At 37.7% G+C, this 25110-nt stretch overlaps 1 protein-coding gene across 26 annotated transcripts in view; it reads right to left on the bottom strand.

The window, feature by feature from the left end:
* Kmt2c (lysine methyltransferase 2C) overlaps positions 1 to 25110 on the bottom strand; it is a 214730-nt gene that overhangs the window by 69159 nt on the left and 120461 nt on the right. For 22 of the 26 annotated variants that reach the window (XR_015686283.1, XR_015686284.1, XM_087659632.1 and 19 more), the window contains 13 exons: positions 24107 to 24810; positions 17136 to 17255; positions 14806 to 14922; positions 12006 to 12107; positions 11732 to 11836; positions 10157 to 10338; positions 9854 to 10018; positions 8824 to 8933; positions 8116 to 8181; positions 6838 to 7050; positions 5683 to 5811; positions 3066 to 3185; positions 484 to 614 (listed from right to left, as the gene is read on the bottom strand). Coding sequence is in view for 24 of the 26 variants with exons in the window: in XM_087659632.1 (XP_087515758.1) it covers positions 484 to 614; positions 3066 to 3185; positions 5683 to 5811; positions 6838 to 7050; positions 8116 to 8181; positions 8824 to 8933; positions 9854 to 10018; positions 10157 to 10338; positions 11732 to 11836; positions 12006 to 12107; positions 14806 to 14922; positions 17136 to 17255; positions 24107 to 24810 (2264 nt within the window). In the remaining 2 variants the exon portion in view is untranslated. The remainder of the gene's footprint in view (positions 1 to 483; positions 615 to 3065; positions 3186 to 5682; positions 5812 to 6837; positions 7051 to 8115; positions 8182 to 8823; positions 8934 to 9853; positions 10019 to 10156; positions 10339 to 11731; positions 11837 to 12005; positions 12108 to 14805; positions 14923 to 17135; positions 17256 to 24106; positions 24811 to 25110) is intronic. The other 4 variants (XM_087659648.1, XM_087659654.1, XM_087659649.1 and 1 more) reach the window with 1 other exon arrangement.

Raw genomic sequence — 25110 nt, 5'->3', positions numbered from 1 at the left:
GGCTGCGCTCCATGACTAGCATGCAGTCAGGAGTCTAGGGACTCAGTAGCTAAAGTGCCTGCTGCATAAACATGAAGATCTAAGTGCAACCCTTTAGACTCCATGTTAAAGAATAAGTAAGTACAAAAGCACACTATACTGGGGGGGGGGGGGGGGGGGAGGGGGGACGACAAACTTTATAAAAGCTGGACATAGTACACTGAAATATAACTACCTGTGTTTACAAGGCTCTGGCATGCTAATCCCTGGGATCACATGTGTGCACACGCATATACACATATCCCGTCATAAGAAAAAAAAAATCAAAGCACAGAAAAAAACAAATATTCATTCTTTGATAGAGCCTAGTAAATGACATTTATGGGAATCAGTGAAAAATTACACAGAATGAGTAGAATGTTAACAAAAACAAGCATTTAAAGAAAAAACAATACATTTCTTAAATTTGCACTTCATATAATAAAATATAAAGCAAAATATTACTTGTAAATAAGCAGGAAAAGTTTCTTCAAGCTTATTTTTCCTTTTTCGGTATCTCTTCTTTATTTTCTCAGTGCTGTCAGCAACGGAGACAGGCTCATCCACCAGAGTATCTGGGAACTGCTCCCTCCAGCCTGAAATATGAGAGCCGTGTTATAAATACGTGGCGCTTACTTTCCAGAAAAATACAGTAACTTCATAGCCTACCAGCATGCATAGTTATGTGTAAACAAATAAGCTTTTATACCATGCAAAGATCTTAAAGCACATTTCTTTTTAAACATCTTGAAAACTATATTTCTTACCTATTTATAGTTATGTGTAAACAAATAAGCTTTTATACCATGCAAAGATCTTAAAGCACATTTCTTTTTAAACATCTTGAAAACTATATTTCTTACCTATTTAGTATGAGTACGGTCCCTATTCTATTTGGGTGGCGTGAGGGCTGGGTGGTGAGGAGTAGCCCAGGCTGACCTGGGACTCAGTCATAGACCTGTCTGGCCTTGAACTCAGAGATCTACTACTTCCCTTTGCCTTCCAAGTACTGGGATTAAAAATGTATTCCAACAGGCCTGGCTCCAATTGTTTCTAAATAACTAGCATTTCACGGGGTTGGGGATTTAGCTCAGCGGTAGAGCGCTTGCCTAGGAAGCGCAAGGCCCTGGGTTCGGTCCCCAGCTCCGAAAAAAAGAAAAAAGAAAAAAAAAAAAAAACAACAACAAAAAACTAGCATTTCCATGCAAAGTAAAAACATGACTTGTTAAACAGTACATTTACCAATTTCATGGGATGAAAACACCAGATATTGAGAACTATGAAAAACTCAATAGATCCACTCCCCAGGACAAATGGCAGTAGATATTCATCATGGAATTTGTTCTTCAGATTTTCTACCAAACATCAAATACATCCCGAGAACTCAAAAATCAAACCTGAACACTGCTGAGAGTTGCAATAGAACAAAACAGAAACACCCCTGTATTTGTATAACATGGGAAGTTGAACTGCGTGAAGATTGGGGTTTTAGCTTAAGTCGCTCTAGGAAAGTAGGACTCAGCCTGAAAGTAACAGCTGCAGATTTCTAAAAGAAATCACCTTCAATTAAGAAATCTAAAAGAGATCACGTTCAATTAAGAAATCTAAAAGAAATCACCTTCAATTAAGCTCATAAAATTTCTAAATAACTATACACACACACCTCACCAAACATCATGGACTCATACCTGTTAAAGCAGGAGCCCAAACACATCTTTACTTCATTAAAGGGGGAAAAAAATCTAAACAGAAAATAAGGCCCTCCCCAAAAGGACTTTCTGAAGGAGAAATAATTAAATAAGCAAATGATGTGTGCCTTCCAACTAGTAGATGATTAAATAATAAAGCGGATGCCGAGAGTGGGCAAAGGCTTAAAAAATTTCTATTCCAACCCAACTACACGAAGAAATAAAAGATAACTGAACCCAAGAAGTCTAATATGAATATAAAATAATTAAACATCAAAAACAACAGATGGGTAAGAAACAATATTTGAAATAAAAAAATTCAACAAATGAATTTGCTTTAGTTTTACTAGACATAAATGAAAATACTGAAATAAAAAACAAGTCTAAAACTTTTTCTAAATATTAAAAACAGAAAAATTCTTTAATTATGCATTCCTAAACCCATATTAGGTCAAATCCAAACTTTTCCTAAATATAAAAGGTAGTTTGAGCACATTAAGGTTTCAAAAAAAAAAACTGCAAAGGAAGAGTGTTTTGAAGGCTTGCTATGTTCTGAGGCTAAAGACTTTTGAAGGAATGGGTCTTACACACGCTGGAGGACTTCGTAGTTCTGGTTTTTCAAGACAGGCTTCGTCTTCTTCTATGTAGCTGTGACTCTCCTAAAACTCCCTCTATAAACCAGGCTGGCCTTGAACTCAGAAATCCACCTGTGTCTGCCTCCTGAGGGGCAGAATTAAAGGCCTTGCTTTCTTAAGCAAGGGTTCCAAAATGTATCAATGCATTAATAAAATATAATCCTTGTTAAGATCTGTTGGTCAATTAAATAGCCTCTAAGTTGAAATTGTATATTAGGTCACTAAGGCAGGTAAAGTGAGGCAGAGTGTTATCTGATACAATTGAATGAGTTGATTCTTTTACTCTTCCAATTCAGCACAGGAAGCATTTAACAGAGGAAGCAGTAAAGCCTTAAAATGTCAAGGTGAGGAGTACAGACCATCACAGAATGTGAGCTTAGCATGGAGCAATGAAAGGAAACGGGGGAATGGCATGTGTGCCCATGAGTGCAGCACTGGGGAGGCCGAGGCAGGAGTATATGACTTTGAGGAAGCCATGGCTCATGTAGCGAAATGGCCACTAGCCTGAACTCTAAGACAAGACCCTATCTCTCTTTCTCCCTCCCACACTCCCTCCCTCCGCCCTTCCCTCCCAACAAATGCAAAACAAACAAAAACAAAAACCTCAAAAGACTATAGTATTAGATTGAAGCCACAGTGCTGCATAGCAGTCACATTTCAGCAACTGCTCGTTCCAACAGAGCATTAATCCCAAGGAGTTACACCAAAGAAAATCGGCACATACCATCGTCTCTGTTAGATAACTGCTCAGAAATAGAGCCTGAAGAATCTTTTCTGACCACAGATCTTTTGGCTTTTCCTTGTCCTGTCCGACTTCTTTGCCGTACCATAAATCCACCAATACCTACATAAAACAGGAAGTGCACAAAGTGACAAATAATTCTAGAATTCTATAGTACAAAGAATAACTTTTGTCTTTAACAGCTAAATTGGCTCAAAATTCAGTTGTGTGTTTAATATAATTAATAACCTCTTTTCTTGCATATGTATATGATATGCATGCCTGCGTCTTTGTGCAAGGGCATACGTGCATATACAGTGTGTGTGTGTGTGTGTGTGTGTGTGTGTGTGTGTGTGTGTGTGTGTGTGTGTCTGTGTCTGTGTCTGTGTTCATGTTCGGGGGGGCTGGGGTGGGGGGTGCAGAGGCCAGAAGCTCACACGCTCACACTAGGTCTTCTCCTTGATCTCACTATCTTATACAGCACAGTGGAGTATTTCACTTTAACCCAGAGAATTCAAATTGATATCAGGAATATTAAGTTCCTCTAAAAATTTCCATGTCATTTTTATTTATGTGTATGTGTGTGCTTATGTACATTTATGTGAGTTATAACAGGAACCGTTGTGTCTGACTCCTGAATAAATGGATTATAGTACTGGTGGCCCACCTAGGTTTTACATGGGCGCTGAGAACCAAACCTTGCTTAGTCCTGCGCTTCATGGCAAGTGCTTTACCTGCTGAGCAATCCCTTCAGTCTTAAATCTGCATTTTTGAGGAGGTTGGAAGTAAAAATGATCACTTACATCAAACATGAACTAACTACAACTTGCCAGTATGCAGAAAGAAGTACTTGCATTTCCTGTTCTAGACAAGATCAAAATAAATACTAAATAAAAACTAGAGCTTGAATATTAAGGAACTGATGCATCTGTTTCCCCTTCCATAATCGTTATACTTCCTGAGAACAGCACAGCAGACCAGTGTGCATGCGGGTGAAAAGTGAACTGAAATATGCTCACCCTCATTGATCCATGACTTCAGGGGTCCTGCCTAGGTTTCCCATGTACGAAAGGCAAGAAGTCACATGACACATGAAGCTCTGTAGCTAGAAACACAGGATTCTTTCTAACAACTCAATGTGGACAAGTTATTTTACTCCAGTCCTGTGGTTCATTTCTCCGTCCAACAGGTAAACACATAGCACTTCCCCACATCCTAAGTCTAAGCAAAGTACAAAAGGTACAACGCTTAGCGACTTCAACAGTGCACAGCACTAAATCCCATCAGCTTTTGTCATGATCTTCTTGTCCAGTAAAAGTGCTTTCTCTTGCCCCCAAATAAAGGGATGTGGATGTCACCCACATGTGACAGATAAAGCAGTTTAGACAGATGTTGTTCTAAAATAAATATACTCTATCTAAAAACATAAGAATACTTGGAATCACAATAACTAAAAAGACATGAAATCACTTGCTATGATAGATGTGGCCCATGCATAAGGAAGGTGCCACTGAAAGGCCTGACAGAGAGTGCATTAATCTAATGCTTCAGGGCTGAAAACAGACATTAACAAATGGCCTCAAACTTCTGATGAGACATCTCAATATCTTTTTTTTAAAGTAATGAAAAACCAAAACAGCTCTTTTCCCCCTGCCAATGAAATACATTGGAGAAGAAAGACTTAGAGGTAGAGAGATGGGTCAAGGGTTAAAAACCTTACTATTCTTGGAGAGGACTTGGGTTTGGTTCCCAGCACTTACACTGCATTTTACAATTCTTTCTAACTCCGATTTTGGAACCTCTGGTACCCTCTTAGATTCCCTGGATTCCCAGATTTATATGGTGCACATAGCTCATGTAAGCTCACACACATGCAAATTAATAAAAATGAACTAAAAATAATTGAGAAGAAGTTAATGGTATCAACTGCACTACAAATTCAATAAGGCAGAAGAACCTTGTTTGTTCACCTTTGAGTCTACATAATTACTGAAATAAAAATATAAAGCTACTCAAGAATGAATGCTTAAAAGAGAATTGATAAAGAGTAGTACTTATGTTCAATTTTTAATGTGACTGATGAAGAAAATACATGAACTGCTTTAAAAGCTGAACATAAATAAAAAAACAACTAAGTAACATGTTTAATAAATAGTTAACATCTGGGATAATGATTTATTATTGTGATCTTTTCAATATAAAGGATCCATCAGTTCCATGTAGGATGCTAAACATAGTCCAAATTATAAGTCATCATTATTGTTGATGCAATTGCTATTATTAGTTAATTAGCTGAGTTTTGTTATACTGAAATATCTACCTCCAGGCCCAGAGAGATGCTCAGCAACTAAGAACCCTGGCTGCTCTTCCGAAGGACCCTGACAATTCCCAGCACCCACATGGTGGCTCACAACTATTTTTACCTATATTTCCAGGGTACCTGACAACTTTTTATGGCCTCTGTGAACACTAGGCAAAGCAAAACACCAATATACATTTCAGTGGCAGGGAGGAAGAGAAGGAGGGAAGGAGGGACGGATGAAGAGGAGGGAGGGAGGGAGGGAGGGAGGGAGGGAGGGAGGGAGGGGTGGGGAGGGAGAGTACTTGATGAACTCTATACCAGGTCTATATGGTTTTCTTTTCCTCTTCTTTACGCCATCTGTTCCTTCTATTCCCTTAGTTTCATCATCTCCAGCTTCCCGCTCAGGACTAGATTCAGATTTCCCATCACAATCCATAAGTTCTCCTTCTAAAGAATATAAATATATAGATGAAACTGTATATTCTATCAAACACAGAAAACTTAAACTACAAAAATGAAAGCAAAGTAAAATGTCACCAAGCCATTCTAACTGTCCGCACCTAGAGCGGCTGAGAAGTAAAGAGAAAATGGTGGGTGCCCAAAGGAGGGGTGGAGATCGTGCTGTATGTGTTGTGTTCCTAGGGAGTGTGACATAATGATTTAAAAAAAAAAAAAAGAAGCATGGTGGTGAAAAGAAGACCCATGGTGGTGACCCATGCCTTTGATCCCAGGCAGAGGCAGGCAAATCTCTGAGTTCAAAGCCAGCCTGGTCTACAGAACTACTTTCTGGGCTGCCAGGGCTACAGAGAGAAACCCAGGTGGAGGGAGGTAAAGAAAGAGGAAACAAAGAGCACAAAAGAATACCCATCAATCTTTGTGTTTAACATCAAGAATTAAGAGCCAGGATTTATCTAGTTTGTCTACTGATAAGAGTTCAAATTTTGTCATACAGTATGCATTTAATAAATACCTCCAAATGATAAAATACGATTGGAAAATGATTATGGTTTTATTTCTCAGTCAAATGAAAATAATCACTCCAACATAAAAACACTAAATGTAATTATCTTGGAAATAAACAAAGATAATTTGTGTTATATTTAATGTTGCTATTAAAATTCTTGGTTATTTCACGATTTCAGATAGAAAAGTCTATTCTGTTCTGATCAAGAAAATATTTATAAATTACCAATTTACAAAGTTTAGAGGAGGGCTTATGCTGAAAAATAAGCAAGTAAATCGCTCTGAATGACCTTTCTCATAAGCTTCAGAAACATAATGCTCTTAGAGACTTCAAAGACAAAGTGATCCCATACAAGGAAACATGCACCCAATCTAAGGCATGTTTCAGAGAAGTATCCCACAGCAGCTACTGTAAGCAGTGTGACAAACCCTTAACAAACATGTGCCACCAGGAGTTATCTCATACACTGACCCTTGCATGTGTGTCCAAGGAAAATTAAGAAGCTTTACCTCGACTATCGTCCATTTCTCCGTCTCTTGAGTGTTCTGACTGGATATCTGGAGGGGTCTGAAGAACAGCCACACTATTCTGATTTATAATCTTCAATTTCAGTTTTGGTTTTGTGCGTTTTCTCCTGGGAGCTGTGACTGTGAGGCTCTGTAGCTGACTCATCCCTGACTCGGTCAGACACACACCGTCCTGGGTGTAGGTCTTAGGTGGGTCTAAGATTACAAACCCAAGGACACACACTGAAGCTCTCATTTTAACCTGAGTGATAAGTTTATTAATATTCTAAGATCTACATGGCAAAAAGATACAATTATAGATCTACTCAGCAATTACCCACAAAATGCACAAACTGAAGATGTTCAGTAACAATGAAAACACTGATAACTTTTTAGGACTACAGGCAGAATGTATGCTAACAAAGAAACAGGGTGGGCTCTCTGAAAGACCCCCGGCTTCCATGACTTATGGTTACTTATGGTAGGAAGAAGACCCCCGGCTTCCATGACTTATGGTTACTTATGGTAGGAAGAAGATCCCCGGCTTCCATGACTTATGGTTGCTTATGGTAGAAAGAAGACCCTAGAGCTACAGGTGCTACCAACCACTCACGTAATAAGGTTTCTCTAGTGAAGACCAAAATTTAAGAGAAACAAATGTACTTCAGAAGCCCATTTGCAACACCAGTATCACTGTGACCACCTACCAAAAGTGGCAGACACTATAAAAACCTGCATCCTTAAGTACAATGATGTACATGTATTCAAACCCATGATGTATGCTAGCTTAAAATACTAGTAAGATATTTATCAATATCTTTAATGTGAAAACTTGTTTATAAAAACAATTTCAATATAATCCAAATGTTTTATATCAGAAATATTTTCAAAATATAATACTGGTTAAAGGATAAATCTATCATAAAAATGCCATCTTACCATTCCAAGTTATGAACAAAAAAAATTGCAAGATATTAATTAATACTAAATGGGTTGTTACATTAACAATCTCTCTTTATCTCCTTACTGACAACTAAGCAAACACAATACCAGCTGAAGCAAAGGCAAGCATGATACTAACACTTAATCCAAAGAGCTATTACACTGATTATTTTTGGAAATTTATAGGAATACTGTTTCATCAAAATGGGATAATATGAACATATCATTCATTAATTCTTGAAACTAACATCAGACAATTCACTTAATTTCATTTAAGCATTGAGTCAGTTATTTAAGAATTAAATATTTGTGTTTTCAAAAAGTCATTTCCAATTTTACCTAGCTCTTTTACTTTTGTGACGATCTGTGCCACAAGAGAAGAGTCGCAGCAGTCTGAGGAAGGCACTGAACAGAAAAAGAACCAATCAGGAAATGTCTGAGAAAGAGAGACTTGCACAGGATTAAAATTTCAGTGGCTATACACATATCATTCAACAAGTGTGTGAATACTATAAGATATTAATTCTTAAGGGGTGGGGGGAGCTTGTATATGCCAATCAAATACTATACCCATGTCCTCCATCCCAATCCCAAAGGCAGCTTTTAGTTTTTCAAAGGCATTATTTCATGAATTAATTTTCAACTGATTTTTAAGACAAGGTCTCACTATGTAGCTGGGCCTGGCCAGGTATACACCATGTAATACAAAGAAGTCAGCCTCAAAATCCTGCAGTCTCAACCTCTCCAAGCGCTGAAATTACTGGTGCCCACTATTATGCTTAGCTTCCAAAACAAGAACAAAACAAGGAGCATAGAGAAGAACACCAGCAGAGACTGAATGGGGGATTTTCTGGGTATAATAATCCAAGAGGTTAAGCCTTGAGAATAAATTTATTTTACATCTAATTTGCATATGCTCACTTCTTCAATATACAACCATCTTAATAAAGTTTGCATAGGAAGTATATTAAGTACAAAACAATTTCTATTTCTCAAGTCAAGGAGATGCAGAGCAGCATGACCTCATGGCCTATGTTACTCTCTTACCATTTGACACAGGCATATAGGGTCTGCACATGCTACAGTCAAAACCAATGTCTGCTACATTTTCCACTTCCTCCTCAGTATTTAAGTTTTGACAAACTGCATGCATCCACCTAAAAAAAAACAAAACACTTTTACACATTTAAAAGAAGTGAGCATGCTAGAAACTGAACTCTTTTTAAAATCACAACAGGAGTTGACAGTCCGCAAACCTAAAGCCCTAAGTCTCAAATGTCCCCCTTCTCCCAAAACTATGACTATTAACCCACAAGATCCTTCCTTGTTCTGAGAGATCGAGAAAAAGGAATGAGAATAAACACTAAGTAAGGAGAAAACACAAGCATGCTGTTAGGAGGACAATATCCAATAGTGATCAAAAGCTGAAAGACGAAGATAGCAATGAAGCAAGTCAGGTCAGGCAAGAATATAGAAGACCACAGATGGCATTGTGTGTAGGTAAGTGGGCCACCTTGCTGCATCTAACTAGGAACCGATACGCTGCATGTCAAGTAAAGAGGACCTTACTTTAGAGAAATGTGTCGCTAGTGCTACAGAAACTACCTTATTCAGAAACACGGTTTTGTTTCTGAACCACCAAAGAATTAAAGCTAACACTGTACATTCAGTGCTAAACTGCTAACAGTACAGAAAAAACAAAGGAATCAGTCTGCATTTTGAAGGTACACATACTAGTTAGGAACATCGGAATCTGGACTTTTAGAGGGGAAATGGTGAGGAGAAAGAAGAGTGTAGAGAGAGCATTTTTAGAATCTACCAAAAGATTCAGAAATTCTCACATGAAAATGCATATATGCACGTACTAATTGTGCACCTAATTTTAAGAAACTGATAAACCATCAAAAGACCCCCCCTCCCCCCGTTGAAAACCTGAAGGGTCTAAAATTGAAATTTTTATAGTAAAGAAAAATCTAGAAAGCAAAATTTTGTTTCCTAAATTTATGATCAAGGAAAAGACTTTTCTAATTTCTTTTACCACATTTGAGAAAAAAGCTAAAGATTCAGGGCCCAGTACCTATCACACTGTCTACACTGAAGAATGAGGTCCTCTTCTCTGTAGTTCCGACAGCAGACTGGGCAGGAGGACAGGCTGGCACACGGAGCACACTGTGTGTAATTGTTTTGCCATTCACATCTCAAGCCTGCAGATGTTGCTCCACAGTGTCTGCACCAAACACACCTGAAATCCAAAGCCCCCACAAAAGTATCAAGTTTATTTTCATGTTAAAGTGTAAAAATTGGGGAAGCAACAAGAGCGGAATGAGAGCAGAAGTTTAGAATTTGAAAGACTGACAAAGTAACATGAGAGCTAGGGTACCATTTGCATTTCCAGCCTCCTTTGGGAACTGTCTGCAATGGAGGGTCTAGGCAGTAGGTATGATAGCTTATGTCACAGTCATCACACAGCAAGAGTCTTCCAGGGTCAGTTGCCTTCCCACAGGCCTCACACACAGTGCACTCAAGACATCTCCAACCTTTGCTAAGAACCACTTTAGTGATCTGGAAAAAGAAAACGAAATCCATGTGACTGCTTTATGTATTGAACTTAGAAATCACTTTTGCTTTACTAGGACACTGCATGAATTACCCTGTGTTATATACACACATGAAGAGAAGGAGCAGGTAAACATCACTATGCTCAAACACTCACTGGGACAGGCTCATCTGCACACATTTAGGAGCCCACCTGAACAACAACACAAGCATTGAAAGTGGTTCACATTATAGATGGCTGTGAACCATTTGTGGTTGCTGGGAACTGAACTCAGGACCTCTAGAAGAGCAGTCAGTGCTCTTAACCACTGAGCCATCTCTCCAGCCCCCACTTTATATTCTTAATATATAACTTCAATTAGTTTAGATGAAAATTAAAAGAAATCCACAGAAGTTCTGGCTGATGTCTCTAAATCTTAATTTTCCTCCAAAAAACTGCTACCATAGTAGTCAAGAGAGATGGTTATATTAAAAATCACTGAGTTCATAGAGTTTACTAATCACATCTTGAAGGGAATCATATCTAATATGCTTCAATAGGTTTACGGAGTCAAATCTCAACACAGTGAAGAAATAATTTATTTTATGCATGTATGACTTTTTTAAAACTAGCGTTAAATAAATTTAGGATTTAAATGTTTTCATTTTGTATTAAAAATAGTACTTGCTTTGTTTTTTAGATGTAAGGAGAAAATGCTTGTGAGGAAGAGATGAGCAATCTAAATGTAGGCTAGACATGGACAGTCATACAAATGAATGAATACAGCCACTGACTGTTCTGTGGTCAAGGAAGAACAGAGGAAGTAAATGGACAACCTCTGAGTGAACAGTCATGGGATAAATTGTTCTAAGAGTAAATATCTACATTTTAATGCCTTTTCAATACAATGACAGGATACATTGCATAAATCAATTATTCAGGAAACAAACAGTTAAAAATAGTATTTAAAGTACTAAATACTGCTACATAAACATAATAGCAGCAAACGCTTGATTTAAATATTGTCATATTATATATAACAGATAATTAGTTTTAAGAACTGAGACAAACTGTATTACTGCTAAAACAAAATAAAAATTTAAAATGCCTTTGCTGGGACTGGGGATATGGCTTGAAGGCTAAAGGTCCTTGGTACCAAGCCTGGTGACCTAAGGTGATCCCCAAGATCCACATAAATGCTAGAAGAGAACCAACTCCTGCAATTACCCTCTGACTTCCAGACATCCACATGCATGCATGTATGGATGGACGGACACACACACACACACACACACACACACACACACACACACACACTTGCGCGCGCGCACACACGTACAGGGACACACAGGGACACTCAAAGACACACATGCACATAAACTGAATAAATTATTAAAAATACTTTGTTAACTCATTTACCTTAATACTGACACAATATGGATGGTAACACTGACCACACTGTGAACAGGCAAGTAATCTTCCTTCTTCTCCTTGGCCGAAACTGCCACAAACTACACACATATCCTGAAAATTAATAACATGTAAAGCTATTTTAAATTGCAGATAATGCTAAGATTACACAGAATTTAAAAATATATTCTTAATTAACATAGTAATACAGCCTAATGGGATGATATCTAAGCAGATGGGAGATGAAAATGGAGAATTAAAAAATGGAAGGTTAAGTTCAAACCTGATGCAAAGTGAACTTGTCACTACTAGAAAATAAAACAACTGTATTGTGCATAGAGTTTTCTTCTTCATCTTTATTTGATGAAATATCTGCAGCAGACACCTACAAAAAGCAGAAACACCAAACATCAAACTGTGTTACTCATTCGTAGTATTTACTTTGGTTAAGCAGTAACTTAACTGAAAATTCTACACAAACACAATTTTGTCCATGTCCAAACTAACAATTCTACATAACATTAATTGAGAAATACTTTCACTCATAGTCAAGCATGGTTGTGTCACGTATAATCTTTGCTCTAAGAAACCTGAGGCAGGAGGCTGGTAAGTTTGAGGCTAGTCTGGCTATGTAGCAAGTCCCTATCTCCAAAAATTATAAGTTATGATAAGTTTTTTAATTCACACAGTGATTACTTTAGATGTACAAGTGCCACAGATAAGGACAAATGAGAACCCTAAAGTCTGTCTATCGTAATACTTAATTATCCAGAAAAAAAAAGTTGTAAAATTATAGCATATGTAAATATCTGCATATCCCTTTTAGTGCCACTTGAGAACAGCAATGTGATCAGTTGAAACCAGGATATACTATGATACACATAGGAGTCATCAAAGACTCAGTACCAGACTCAGAAGAATATAAAAATAGCTGGTTATCAAACTTGTATGTATTACATGGGGAAATGGTAATGATTCAAATATAGGAATCATAAGGCACACTAAAATTAACTTTCTTAGTTCACTGTAACTTTTTAAATGTAGTCAGAATTTTAAATTGCATATGTGGTTCCTACTCACTGCTATTAAATGGCACTACTTTAGAATATTATTATCATTAGTTATCGAAATATCAGTGTTAGCAGAATAATTACCAATCAGGAGTGGTCATTTCTGACCTTGATTATGTATGTTTCACCAAACCAACTAGGCATCAGCTGACACCGGGCCCACACAAAAGCTCTGACTTAGATGCAGTAAAAAGGAACCTGGAGCCCAATACAAAAACTCTAAAATATGATCCTCTTCCCTTATAAAAACTAGAACACTGAACATGTTATAGTCAAGGTCAGAACATAAATAATAAAATAATTTTATTGACAAATGGCTAAAATTAGCTACTAATATATAAGGGTAACATTTTCGATTTAAATGAGACTTAAGCAACAGTAGTAATGTGATGTCAGGTCTTGGCACAATTAACAGCAATTTAAAGTCATAACAACTCCTGATGACTACAGCTACAGGGGAAACCATTAACCAACCTAGTATTTAACCTTGAGGCATGACCTCTGAAGCATTTAAACATATGAACTGGTATCATTTGTATCAGTCCCAAGTGTTAAGACTATAGGCATGTTCCACAAGAAACTCAGAGCAGACATGCTTGAAGAGAAGGGCTAGAAGAGAAGCTGGGAACCAAAGGACTTCAGAGAATCCTGGGAAGGCTGGAAGAACTGAATGTCTTCAGTTACCTTAACTGAATGTCTTCACTACCTTAATTGTAATGTGGTTTCGAGGGCTTATTAAAGTGTGCATGAATATGTAACAAATCTCTGTACCTATACCAATTTTGTCTCAGTAAGTCTATTCTGAGTCTGACTGTTTTGAGACAGGATCCTACTCTGTAGTCCCTGCTAGCCTGGAACTCACTTTGAAAAATCTAGTAGACCAGAAATTCACATGCTTGAGGTCTCTCAGGTACTATCATTAAAGGTATGAGCCACAATGCCCAGAAATAAATCAGCTTTCAATTTACTTCATATAAAACACAAAGGACCAGAATCCCAGTTTTCTTGTTTCTGGTTAGTAGTAAAACTGGGTGATTTTTGTGCTTTTTGAACTTAACATTGCATTTTAGAAACAAAACAAAACAAAACAAAACAAAAAAAAAACCAGAATTTCAGTTAAATAATAAAGGTTCTAATAAAATATTTGTCAACATTTATAAAAAATGTTTTTCTTCTCTTGCTGTTTCTCTGCTTTCTCCAGCTTTGGCTGTGCTGGAACTCTCTGTGTAGATGAGGCCAGCTCTGAACCCCCGAGATCTGTCTGCCTCTGCCTCCTGAACGTTGGGTGTATACTGCAAAAGCACAGCCAATCACATTCATCTTTCAACGCATATTTAAAGGAAACCTCGTCGACCAGTACTTCTCAATCCAAAATAGTCATAAAATCTTGGCCACGGCTGAAATCTGTACTCATCTACAACATTTTTCAGTTTTTTTTTATAGGTCTTATAATAAAGCAAATTTAATAAAATAAAAACAAAAAACAAAAAACGGGGGCTGAACAAATGGTGGCTCAGCATACAAGAGTATATATTACATTATTCTTGCAGAGGACAGGTCCAATTCTCAGCAGTCATGTCAAATGGCTCACAACAAGTTTTAACTCCAGTTCCATAAGATGTCTTAATTCTGAACTTCCAGAGTACCAGGCACACACATGGTGCACATACAAAAAGAAAAATACTCATATATATATGAAACGAAATAAATACAGCTTTAAAAAAAAATTCAGTAACAGTATATTTTTAATTAAAAGGAAAATACACTAAAAATTCATCCTTGTAAGGGTTGGCATAAAAAGATGTCAAAGAAGAAAGGAAAAAAGAAGGATAATAAATCAGAAGACAAAAGACCTGGACAGACTTCCAAAATAAAGCAACTTTTATCTAGCACAGACAGTAAAGTGTGAAGGGATGAGACTACCCCTGGGATCTTAGGGTGGAAACAACTTGTTGTAAATGAGAGCATCAATCACCACCGGTTGCTATGGGAATAAGAAGAACAGACTCTCACCCCAGGTAACACAACAGCTCCGAGTCCACTTTTTAGTTTAGATCTGCCTCTGCCGCCTCGCCCTGACAGCCCAGCACCACGAGGCCTCCGCTTCCCCGGAAATCCAGACCCTCGGCCCTGCATAGCATAACAGACAAGTTAACATTTCATAAAAGCCCAAGAGAATTTTAAATCCAGATGTCAGTGAAATAAAACACTGTATTAAACGTTACACAAATATTTATCTTTTTATAGAATTAGATGATACATACTAATAGACCAGACTACTTCTATCTTCTATATTTGTACCCATAACTTAAAAATAAAAATAAAACAACTTAAAGCTTTAGAATCAATCAGTGCTCCCTCTGTCATGCTGAGTGCTTCCTACCAAGCACGCCTCAGCACTATTTCTGACTCCCTTTCATGTCTACTCTAGGTGTCTGGAGTCACTATCCTTATACAGACATTAACACACACAGACTCTCTTCAGTACAAAGTAGGTGTAGCTATCAAGAAAAACTATCTTCTCGGAGACGAGGGAAACAGCTACCAGGCATTAGTGTGCACTGACCTGAGCAATATTTCCCCTCAACAAACCTTAGGTGTCTCCACTTTAGGGTAAAAAGTGTCAGTGACTACTCCAAGGTCACTCAGCTAGCACATGGCCCACATCCTTGGTTTTTAGTCACTATTCTAAAATATTACAAGGCAGCAAAGTTTCTTTTTGCTACTGTAAAGTGCTGTTCTTCATATCATGAAAATATAATCAGTATCCTTTATTATTCAATAGATCTCATATGAATTGAACATTATCTAACTCATTTTAACACAGTATTTAAAATCTTAAAGATCTTAATAAAATGGGCACAAAGGCAAAATAATGAACCTTAAAAATAATGTTCACTATCTTCACTAGCATGAGAAAAAAAAGTCCTTAAGGAAAAGATGTTAAATTCCCTGAGGTCTTAAGCTGTCGGCAACAACCAACATTAGAACCCTGACCCAACCTTGGTCACATTCAGAATTATGTATTACTGGCTGGAAAAAACTTGCACCTTAGAAGCATCTTAAAAACTGACTTAGAAGAAGTCAGGGAAATTTTTTTTTCTTTGTTCCTTAGATGAAAAAGTATGCCACATTTTTGCCTGGTGGCCTTCATCTACTTCCTAAACTGAACCCATTTCCTACCGAGCAGAACAGGCTCAGGGTCAAAGCACTATGTTTACGTTAGGAGACTGAGACATCAGAGGGACAAAGGGAAGGGACATGTGCTGTCCCCTTCAGTACAAACCCTTTCCTGCTCCAAGCTTCCAGGTACTCTCACCCTGTTCTTTAGGCCCCTTGAGAGGCCTTGGCTCTTAACAAAGGATAGACAAGGTAGGACTGCACCAGACAAGCTGTTTTCAATAGGAATGAAAGGGTGGCTTATGGCAGGAAGAGTAAATTAAAAATTAGGATGACACTGATCTCCCAGTTCATTTCCCCTAACACCCATTGGTACAACTAAAATCAAGTGAAAATTGGCCGCACTTGCTACAAAAGCATTTTTAAAAATCATGGTTTGTCCTCTTAAATATGGTATGGTGACAAATGGCTGTAATCCCAGCACTTGGGAGTCTCAGGCACAAGGATTTGAATGGAATTCAAGTCCAGACTAGGCTACATAATCTAATTAATCAACAAATTAAAATGAATTAACTAAAATTATGCCACATTGCCTTGGATGATTCATGGATGTGCCCATCCAGTTTTAATAGAAATTAAGGAAATGTGCTCTCCAAGTCTCCGGAATCTCACTGTCTAACCTAAACAGCTCCTTCTAGAAACAGTTAAATGGCAAGGATAGGGGAGATCACCTTCTTTAGTCAATACAGTATCTTGACTTTTGAGATGGTTATTTTTTGAACTTTTTCTGCTTCAAATGATATCACACTACTTAACATCAAGAGCTGAGAGAGCATCATCAGCTCTTTATCATGGGAATGACCCGGGTGTGACACGAGGTGAAGCTTCCTGACACTGAGTGCAGTTCCTCTGTCTGGAATTGATATCAAAAATGAGCAAGTCTCAAATTACAGCTTGTTCTATGTGACAAGAATTCCCCTTCAAAGAAATACTTAAAACAACAAAAGAAAGTTATTCAAAGAGGCATTAATCTTTAAATAATACAATTTAATTTCTTTCCTCATTGAAGTCTTAAAGTGAAAAATATTATAAGGCAATTTTTGAGATTAAAAAAGTGGCCCTGGAAGCTAAATCTAGAAAACAAAGGTTTAATGCTTAACATCCAATTGAACAAAACAAACCAGAAAGAAATGATACATGAATGTAAATGCAATTTTATTTACCACTTTGATGCTCCAAATGGCACTGCCAGAAAGCTGCCTGGGTTTAAAAATTTCCCGGCCTTCTGCAATGTCTGGGGACCAGGAGGGTGGGCTCACTGTATTATGGTTACTCCAAGCCCCCTAGGATATGGCAGGTGAGAAAATAGATGTATAAAACTCAGCAACATAAAAGACCAAAGCAGCAACTAAGGAACTTTAGAGAAGCAAAAGCAAATGCAAACGTATGGAAAATTAGGACAAATTGCTTTAAGTTTGGGAAGATAAACTTATCACCTAAAGTGACTTTAACTCAAAGGTTTGCAGGTATAATTTATATAGAATATTCAAGTACAAATATCATACAGTAAAGTAAAATAAAAATCAAGGTTTATATAGCATGATTCATGAACTATAATTACAGTACAAAAATCAACGTAAAAGTCAGTCAGTCTAGGAATTAACACTAGAAGAAACCATTCAGGGATTGGACTGATCTAACAAGTATGTCTACACTAAAGCAGGGAAAGGGACAACCTTAGACAGTGTTATATGCATTAGTGTAAACACTCAACCAGCAGGCTTAAATACATGCTCAGATGAGTGTGTGCACGTCGGATGATTTTTATTGATGGGAATGACACCTTAAGAGTAAGTATACCCAAGGAATTAATTTGAATAGTTAAGAGATCTATTAAAGCAAATTGTCCTAAATTTGCAAATTAAAATGACTACAGGACCTGATATACAAGAACCAGTGTCTCATTGGTTAAAATGAAATGAAGCATTTCACTTCCAAGTAAGCAAACTGAGCAATCTCAGCTAATCTGATGAAGCTACTGGAGAGCGAGAACAATGTCTACTCCACCAAGGTAAGGGTTTTCAACAGGAGAAATGTCAAACAAAGACCCTGTTTTTTTAAATATGGCAATTTAAGTATTCGTATGATTATTTTTACCAATTAAATGACAAAATCTTAAAACAAGAATATTGTACTTACCATGTTTCTGGAATCAAACTATTAAGAATACCAGTAATAACAAAAATGCAATCAGCAATTTAAATAACCAAAAATAAGAGCATGACCACCAATTTGCAATGAAGAGACAGTTAATGAAGTTTAGAGAGAGAATAAAAAAAAGAAACACAAAGAAAAACTAATGGTACTTCTAACTCAAACTAAGCAGCCACTTGTGCAAGGCCAGGCACCGGTCGCCAGCCACTTGGTGTTTTACTGTCTTGCATGTCTGACGTTGCCATCTCCTCCCTGACTAAGCACACTTTACCCAGCTCAGTTAACAAGGAATTAACTTCTCAGCACATCCCAGCCCACCACTGCTGCTCACTACAGCCCTTCCCATAGCATCTGTGTCTGCGCCTCCATCCCTGCATTAGTCAAGGGGCCATAGTAACCTACCTGTTGCCCAAAGTTCATTCTCTAGTTTCAAGACAGTTCTACTAATCTGGCGGTGATAGCACACCTCCCTCCATGATTATTTCTCTCCATTTCCTATGCAAGCTGTACTCATTGACTACTAAAGTGCTCAGACTTCCTAAGAGCTGAGCACAAATCCTAAACAGTACTTAGAGTGAAAGTTTGAAATGTCATATTGGAAACAGTTCTACAGTCAGTTTCTACTTCTAATTCTTTCTAACATCTCCAAGGCAGTATTTAATTTTTTTCCACCTCCTTAATACATCCACCTTATTAAAAACAAACAAACAAACAAACCCACCCTCTATGGAAGTTTACATGAGAATGGCTCCTGCAGGCCCAGAGACTTATGTCTGAGCACATGGTATCCAGTTGGCTAAAGTGCTTGGGAAGGACTAGGAAAAATGACCTTGGAGAAGGAGGTATGCCACTGGAGGAGGAGTGTCCCTGGGGTTTGGGTTTTCAAAAGATCTGCACCATTCCCAGTATGCTCTCTCTGACTCAGCTTGTGGATTAAGATGTGAGCTACTACCTCAGTGCCATGCCTGCCTGACTGCTCTCATGTTCCCAACTATGAGGTTCAGGGATTCTAACCCACTGAGACTTAAAAGCCTTTCTTCTATAAATTGCCTTGGTCATGTGCCTTCTCAAAACAATAGAAAAGTAACTAACACACATCTAAAATCTCTCCCACAGTTAGTTTGTTTGCTAAACTTTTTCTTTTTTATGGTGGCATCTAGTCCTCTGGTCTCTGCCCTTCTGATCTGTTTTCTATCAACCCTTCCCCACTCAAATCATCACCTAACTCAGAATTATCTCATGTGTCTCTAGCCATTACACCCCCATCAGCACTTCCACTGCCAGTATCCAAGTCCTGCCTGCCATTGTCTTGTATGCCACCTGCTCTAACAGTCAGGTATCTCTACTTCCTTCCACCCCTTTAGAGTCTCCTCAAGACTTTCATTCAGCAGCTAGAGTCATTCTAAGAAATATAAATCTCGCCTAATAAGGAACCCTCTGATTGTGCTTCAATTCACTTAAAAGGCAAACCTAGCTGTTTCCTTCTGCCAACACCATATTTGTTTTCCCCATCTGTGCATTCTTTCTGCCCTGGCTTCCTTAGTGCCCGTCTAACATACTGTACTATGAACATTCTGGGCTCGACTGACACAGTCACTCCCTCCTTCCAGTCTTTTAAAAACTGATGATTGCTTCTAACCCTTCAGGTAAGACCTTGGGTATGTCCTTGTCAGAAGGCCTTCCCCCAGCACCATGAGTGAGCCAGTCTTCCTCACTGGATCTGTAGGCTTCTCTAACTGCATCACTGAAAGGCTCTGCACCCTGTCATTCTATCTAGTAGTAGAGAAGTAGAGGCAAGCTGTGACTCAGCCAAGTCCTCACTACTCCCACTGCCTTTCACTAAGGATAGTTCCTTAATGCACACCTCAAGTTCCTTTTGATCTTTTAATGTGAAATATATACTACAAATTACCATAAAAAGTAACACTCTAAGATAAAAATAGTGTTAAATTTTTTTCAGAAATAAGAATTTTCTGATTATGTTTTATTCATCATAATTTAGGTTAGCTTTGATGCCAAAATTGTATCCCGTTTCAAAAAGTATTTACATTTCATATAACATGGATGAACAACTTAAAGAGCTTTCGAAAGCAAGAAAATCTGGATGTCATTAAGGAATAAGGAAACTACTTGGCTGCTATGAAGAATTTATATAATAAAAGCTTGATAGTTGCCTAATGAATTTTAATAGGTGTATTAATATAGGGTACAAGAATAAAGATTATATTCAATTTTAAAAGGCAAAAAGAAAAATCATGGTTACATATATATATTTTGACAAGGAAAAATACCTAATATATCTTTTAGAACTTAAAACTGAAATACTGTTGTTAATTGTCAAAATTAACAGTACATCATCCTGTAGGTCCCAGTTTTGAGGAACAAAAAGGCACATAAAGCACCAGAAGAGGCTAGCTGCCCACTCCACTAAACTCTGCCTATTGGCATCTACTGCGGTTACCTGGTCTGCACTGTAAGCACAAGGACAAGTTATAGGGTTTCCTCTATTTTTGTTCTCTATTGTGTCAACAACTGCTAAGGACTATTTTTCTCTTCCTTATATTTTTGTGTGCTTGTGGGCATGTAATAATTCATCAATAAACATTGCATTGTACTTTCAAACACACTTAAGCTCATCCAGTTGTCTCAAATCATGGATTTCCATACCTCCAAAAGATGCTAATGCACAATACAATGGTAAGCTATCTACAAATAGAATTAAGAACAAGAGTCCTAATATAAAACATTAAAAAACTGAAAGTTGAGAAGAGCTATGTAGAGCCAGGCTGCTTTGAAATCTAATCTATGACTATTGTGCAACAGAGACTGAACTGGTTACAGAGTATGGAAACATTAAGTATATACTGTAGGTGCCCCAGGGCTGCAGGACAGAAACAAGGGGACTATAATGGTAAGTGGAGAGGCTGTTACAGCCAGCTTTCTATTTAAAGTCAAAAATCTAGGGCTGGAGAGATGGCTCAGTGGTTAAGAGCACCCGACTGCTCTTCCAGAGGTCATGAGTTCAATTCCCAGCAACCACATGGTGGCTCACAACCATCTGTAAAGTCAAAAATCTAATCCCAGCTTTAGGAGGCTAAAAAAGTAAGACAAGATTACTCCAAGTTTGAGGCCAACCTAGGCTTTAAAGTATCTCCTTTCCTCCAGAAAGGGAAGGGAAGAAAACAAAAGAAGAGAAAAAAATACAGTGAGTCAGCACTGTCGTCAGGAGTCTCAAGGAGTGAACACCCAGAGAGGGTGTCACTTCATGGCAGTAGCACAGCCTTGAATTCTATACTGGGAAGGTAGATGCAGAAGGATCTATGAGTTGGAGGCCAGCCTGATCTACAAAGTGCACTCCAGACCAAGCAGTATGAGCTCCTGCTTCAAAGAAAGGACAATAAAGCTCAATTTAGATTAAGAAGGTAGACCTGATTGTGATCAAGAAGGCACTGTTAAGAGTAAAGTCCCCCACTTTACTATTCAATAGTTTCTGAATACACTTATGGCTCACTTAGTCAAGATTGAGGGAATAGCTTTAGAACCAGAACAAGGAAACAAAAAGGTTTGGTGATTCTGCATGCACCTTCAGCTCAGCACTGCAAAGGTCTTTATATGTATACACGCAACACATACTTTATACACGCAACATATACACTTTATACACACAACACATACACTTTTTAAGATTCCTGTTATTTCAGAATTTATACTAGAACAGACAAGTGGTGGTACATGCCTGCAACCCCAGTACTCAGGAAGCAGAGGCAGGACAGGATGACAATCTTAAGCTCAGGAACAGCAATGGCTATATAGAAAGATTCTGAATAAAGGAGCAACTTTAAAAAAAGAAAAGAAAAACCAGACAAGAAAGAGCTGTGGACTGTGAAACAGGAAAAAGAGGCTGAAAGGAAAACAAAATGGGGATTTGACCAATTAAAACCTTTTTCCATCCTACTTCCCACTGCTTTTTAAAAAGCTTTCCCCATAGTTTCTGCTCAACACATTACAAAACAAGCAAACAAAGAAAGCAGCAGAGGAAAAGAAAGTGAAGCCTCCACTCTAATGCAAGACTTCACTTCCAAGTCTAACGTTAAAGTTGAGCCTTAGAGGCTGTTTTACTTAGCCTAGGGTAGAGATTCACACCTGCAGTCCCATCAATCTTGAGGTTAACGTTGGAATATAAGGAGTTACAGGTCAACATGGGCAAGACTTCATCCCAAAACATTTATAATGCAGTAGCTTAATAGGATGCAAAACCATAGGAACCAAAAGTGAATGGGAAGTTAAAATTTCTTTCTCTAACTTTTGTTGAGATAGAGAACTACATAACTAACTTTATGTAAGTAATACAGCAAACGTTTACAAACAACAAGAAGATGGGAGGGGAAGGAAGTGGTTTGTGAACAAAAAAAAAAAAAAAAGCCTCATGGAATAGCAGAAGCCAAATGTCAAAGAACACATTTAAGGGAGACAGATAGTCAGACAGACAGACAGACACAGACACAGACACAGACACACAGACACACAGACACACAGACACACACACACACACACACACACACACACACACACACACACGGTGATGCACCAAGCACGGTGCCCTGAGTTTGATCACTGGCACCCGCTGCCCTAAAATACACAACAGAGAAAGACACACAGTACTGTTTGAAGTACTATAGTTCAATGAAAATGTCTTTCCCAAAGAGCTAGTCCCTTTGCCTTTGGTGTAATTTAACTTTAGAGAATAAAAAATACATAAGATTTATTCAGGAGACATATCAGTCTACTAAAACAGGTTTTTTCTTTATAGTGTCTTTACAGCTCTGAAGTTAATTGTTTAATATTAATATAGTACCACTATTGAAAAGTCAAATAATTACTGGAAGCAATTTAAATCATAAGACTTAAAATTGCAAGCAAATACTACAAACTAAACTCATCCCTACTGTTTGACATCAGAAAGCAGCCATTGTGTAGAATAATATAAAATTCTGAGCATTATAAGCTTAATTTTAGTATTTAGTCTCACTTTATTTTCAAGATTTATTTATTTATTATATTTAAGTACACTGAAGCTGTCTTCAGACACAACAGAAGAGGGCATCTGATCTCATTATAGATGCCTGTGAGCTGTGGTTGCTGGGATTTGAACTCAGGACCTCGGGAAGAACAGACAGTGTTCTTAACCACTGAGCCATCTCTCCAGTCCCCAAGTCTCATTTTAATCTACTTAGAAAAAACTGTAATTCACACCTAAAATATAGAATCTATGTTACTTAAGAACAATGACAAAGATAAACAAAGAGAAGTAGCTTAGGATCCCAGCACTGGAAAGGATCAGAGTAGGATGGCCAATCCACAGGGGGCCTGAGTCTCATGGGGAGACCTCTGGAGGCACACAGTGTGCATTTTCAGGTCAGAGTGCCCACCCAACACATGCAAGAGGTGTGCCCCTTACATGTTGTAGAATAGCAGCACATTTTACGACTGTTTCATCAAAAAATACTAAAATAAATCCTATCTTGAAAAGTAATTTTACAAAAAAGACTTAGCATTTATATACAAAAACACACATCAAAATGAGAAACTGTTCAACATAAAATTTCCATTTTGTGCAGTTAATATAATATATATCTCAACAATAAATAATATTACAGGGAAATAAATTGTTATTACTATATACATAATCTTACATTGTGTTTTGAAAATTCTAAGATTACTTTGGAACTAAAAACATCTTTAAAAGTGTTTTCTATAGATACTATAATCGAATAGATCATAATTTTATATCCTGGAGTTTAATAAATTATATTCTCAGTTAAGAGCAATTTTTTTTAAAAAATAACTTCCCAAAACAGAATCATTCATTAAACCTGAGTTCTGTGGATGAAAAGCTGCCTTCTCAACAAAAGCTAAATCTATCCTTCCCATTTTAAATGACTGTTAACTGTCTTTTCTGTCATCATTAACATCACCCTACCTGTTTGGACCGGGGTCTACCGGGAGAAAATTTTCTTTTGGTAATAGCTGGTTTACCCATGCCAATTTTTGGAGTGACAGAGATGTATGTTGTTGGCATGACGCTTCCAGCAGCAGAGTTGAAAGCTGAAGGGTAACCGTGCAGCATGTCGCATGAAGGCAAGTCTGGACGAAGTGTGGAGGAGGAAGACACGTCCGCCTTGTTCAGGTCAGTTCCTGATGAGAATGGTGACTCTTCCTCAGCTGGTAACTCAGCTGATTTGTCTCCTTGGCATGAACTACCTTTGACACAACCGTCAACAGCAAGAGTCATTTCAAAATCCTCACACCCAGTGGGGAATTCAGAATTTTCCTTCTGTTCCATTTCTTCTTGTACTCTTTCTATCACCAACGGTCCCTTATGAGATAAGGAACTTTCACTGTGTGGGGACACTAAGGCTTCTGGTGCAGCAAGCTCCACAGCTGACTCTGAAGGGCTTGGCTCCTCAGGTGCCACCTCAGAGCCCTCGGAGGGCAGCAGTTCCTCTTGCGGCACAATGGTTTGGTGTGGAAGGACTTCAATGTTTTCTGTCACTTCCATTCTGTCCTCACTTTGATCTTCCTCACAAACAAGCCCCTCTTTATAAAACATTTCCGTTTTTTCAGTATCAACTTCATGAGAAATCTCATTTGCCAAATCAGGATTGGTTTTATTCTCAGATGATTCTACAAAATTTAGAAAAGGTTGACATTAACTCACATGCAAACTGCAAAATGTCTAACCATAAACAGGATTAACTATTAACTTTGAAGATACTCAAGAAACAAAATTTTTTAAGTAATTAAAGCAAAAATTCCAAATGATTTGTGATTTAAAATAAATTGTTGGCCTTTTAAAAACATGACTTAGTAAGTAAGTAAGTGTTAAAGTAAGTAATGTCTGGTTAAAAACAAAACAAAAACAAGAGATTCGACTGCTAGTATATTTCTATGATACCCTTATAACACATTTATAATTTAAGTACC

The sequence above is a fragment of the Rattus norvegicus genome, chromosome 4 (assembly GCF_021556685.1).
Source record: "Rattus norvegicus strain SHRSP/BbbUtx chromosome 4, alternate assembly SHRSP_T2T, whole genome shotgun sequence".
NCBI lineage: Eukaryota > Metazoa > Chordata > Mammalia > Rodentia > Muridae > Rattus > Rattus norvegicus.
The sequence above is the reverse complement of the archived record's forward strand: the minus strand, read 5'-3'. Positions and strand labels throughout refer to the sequence as shown.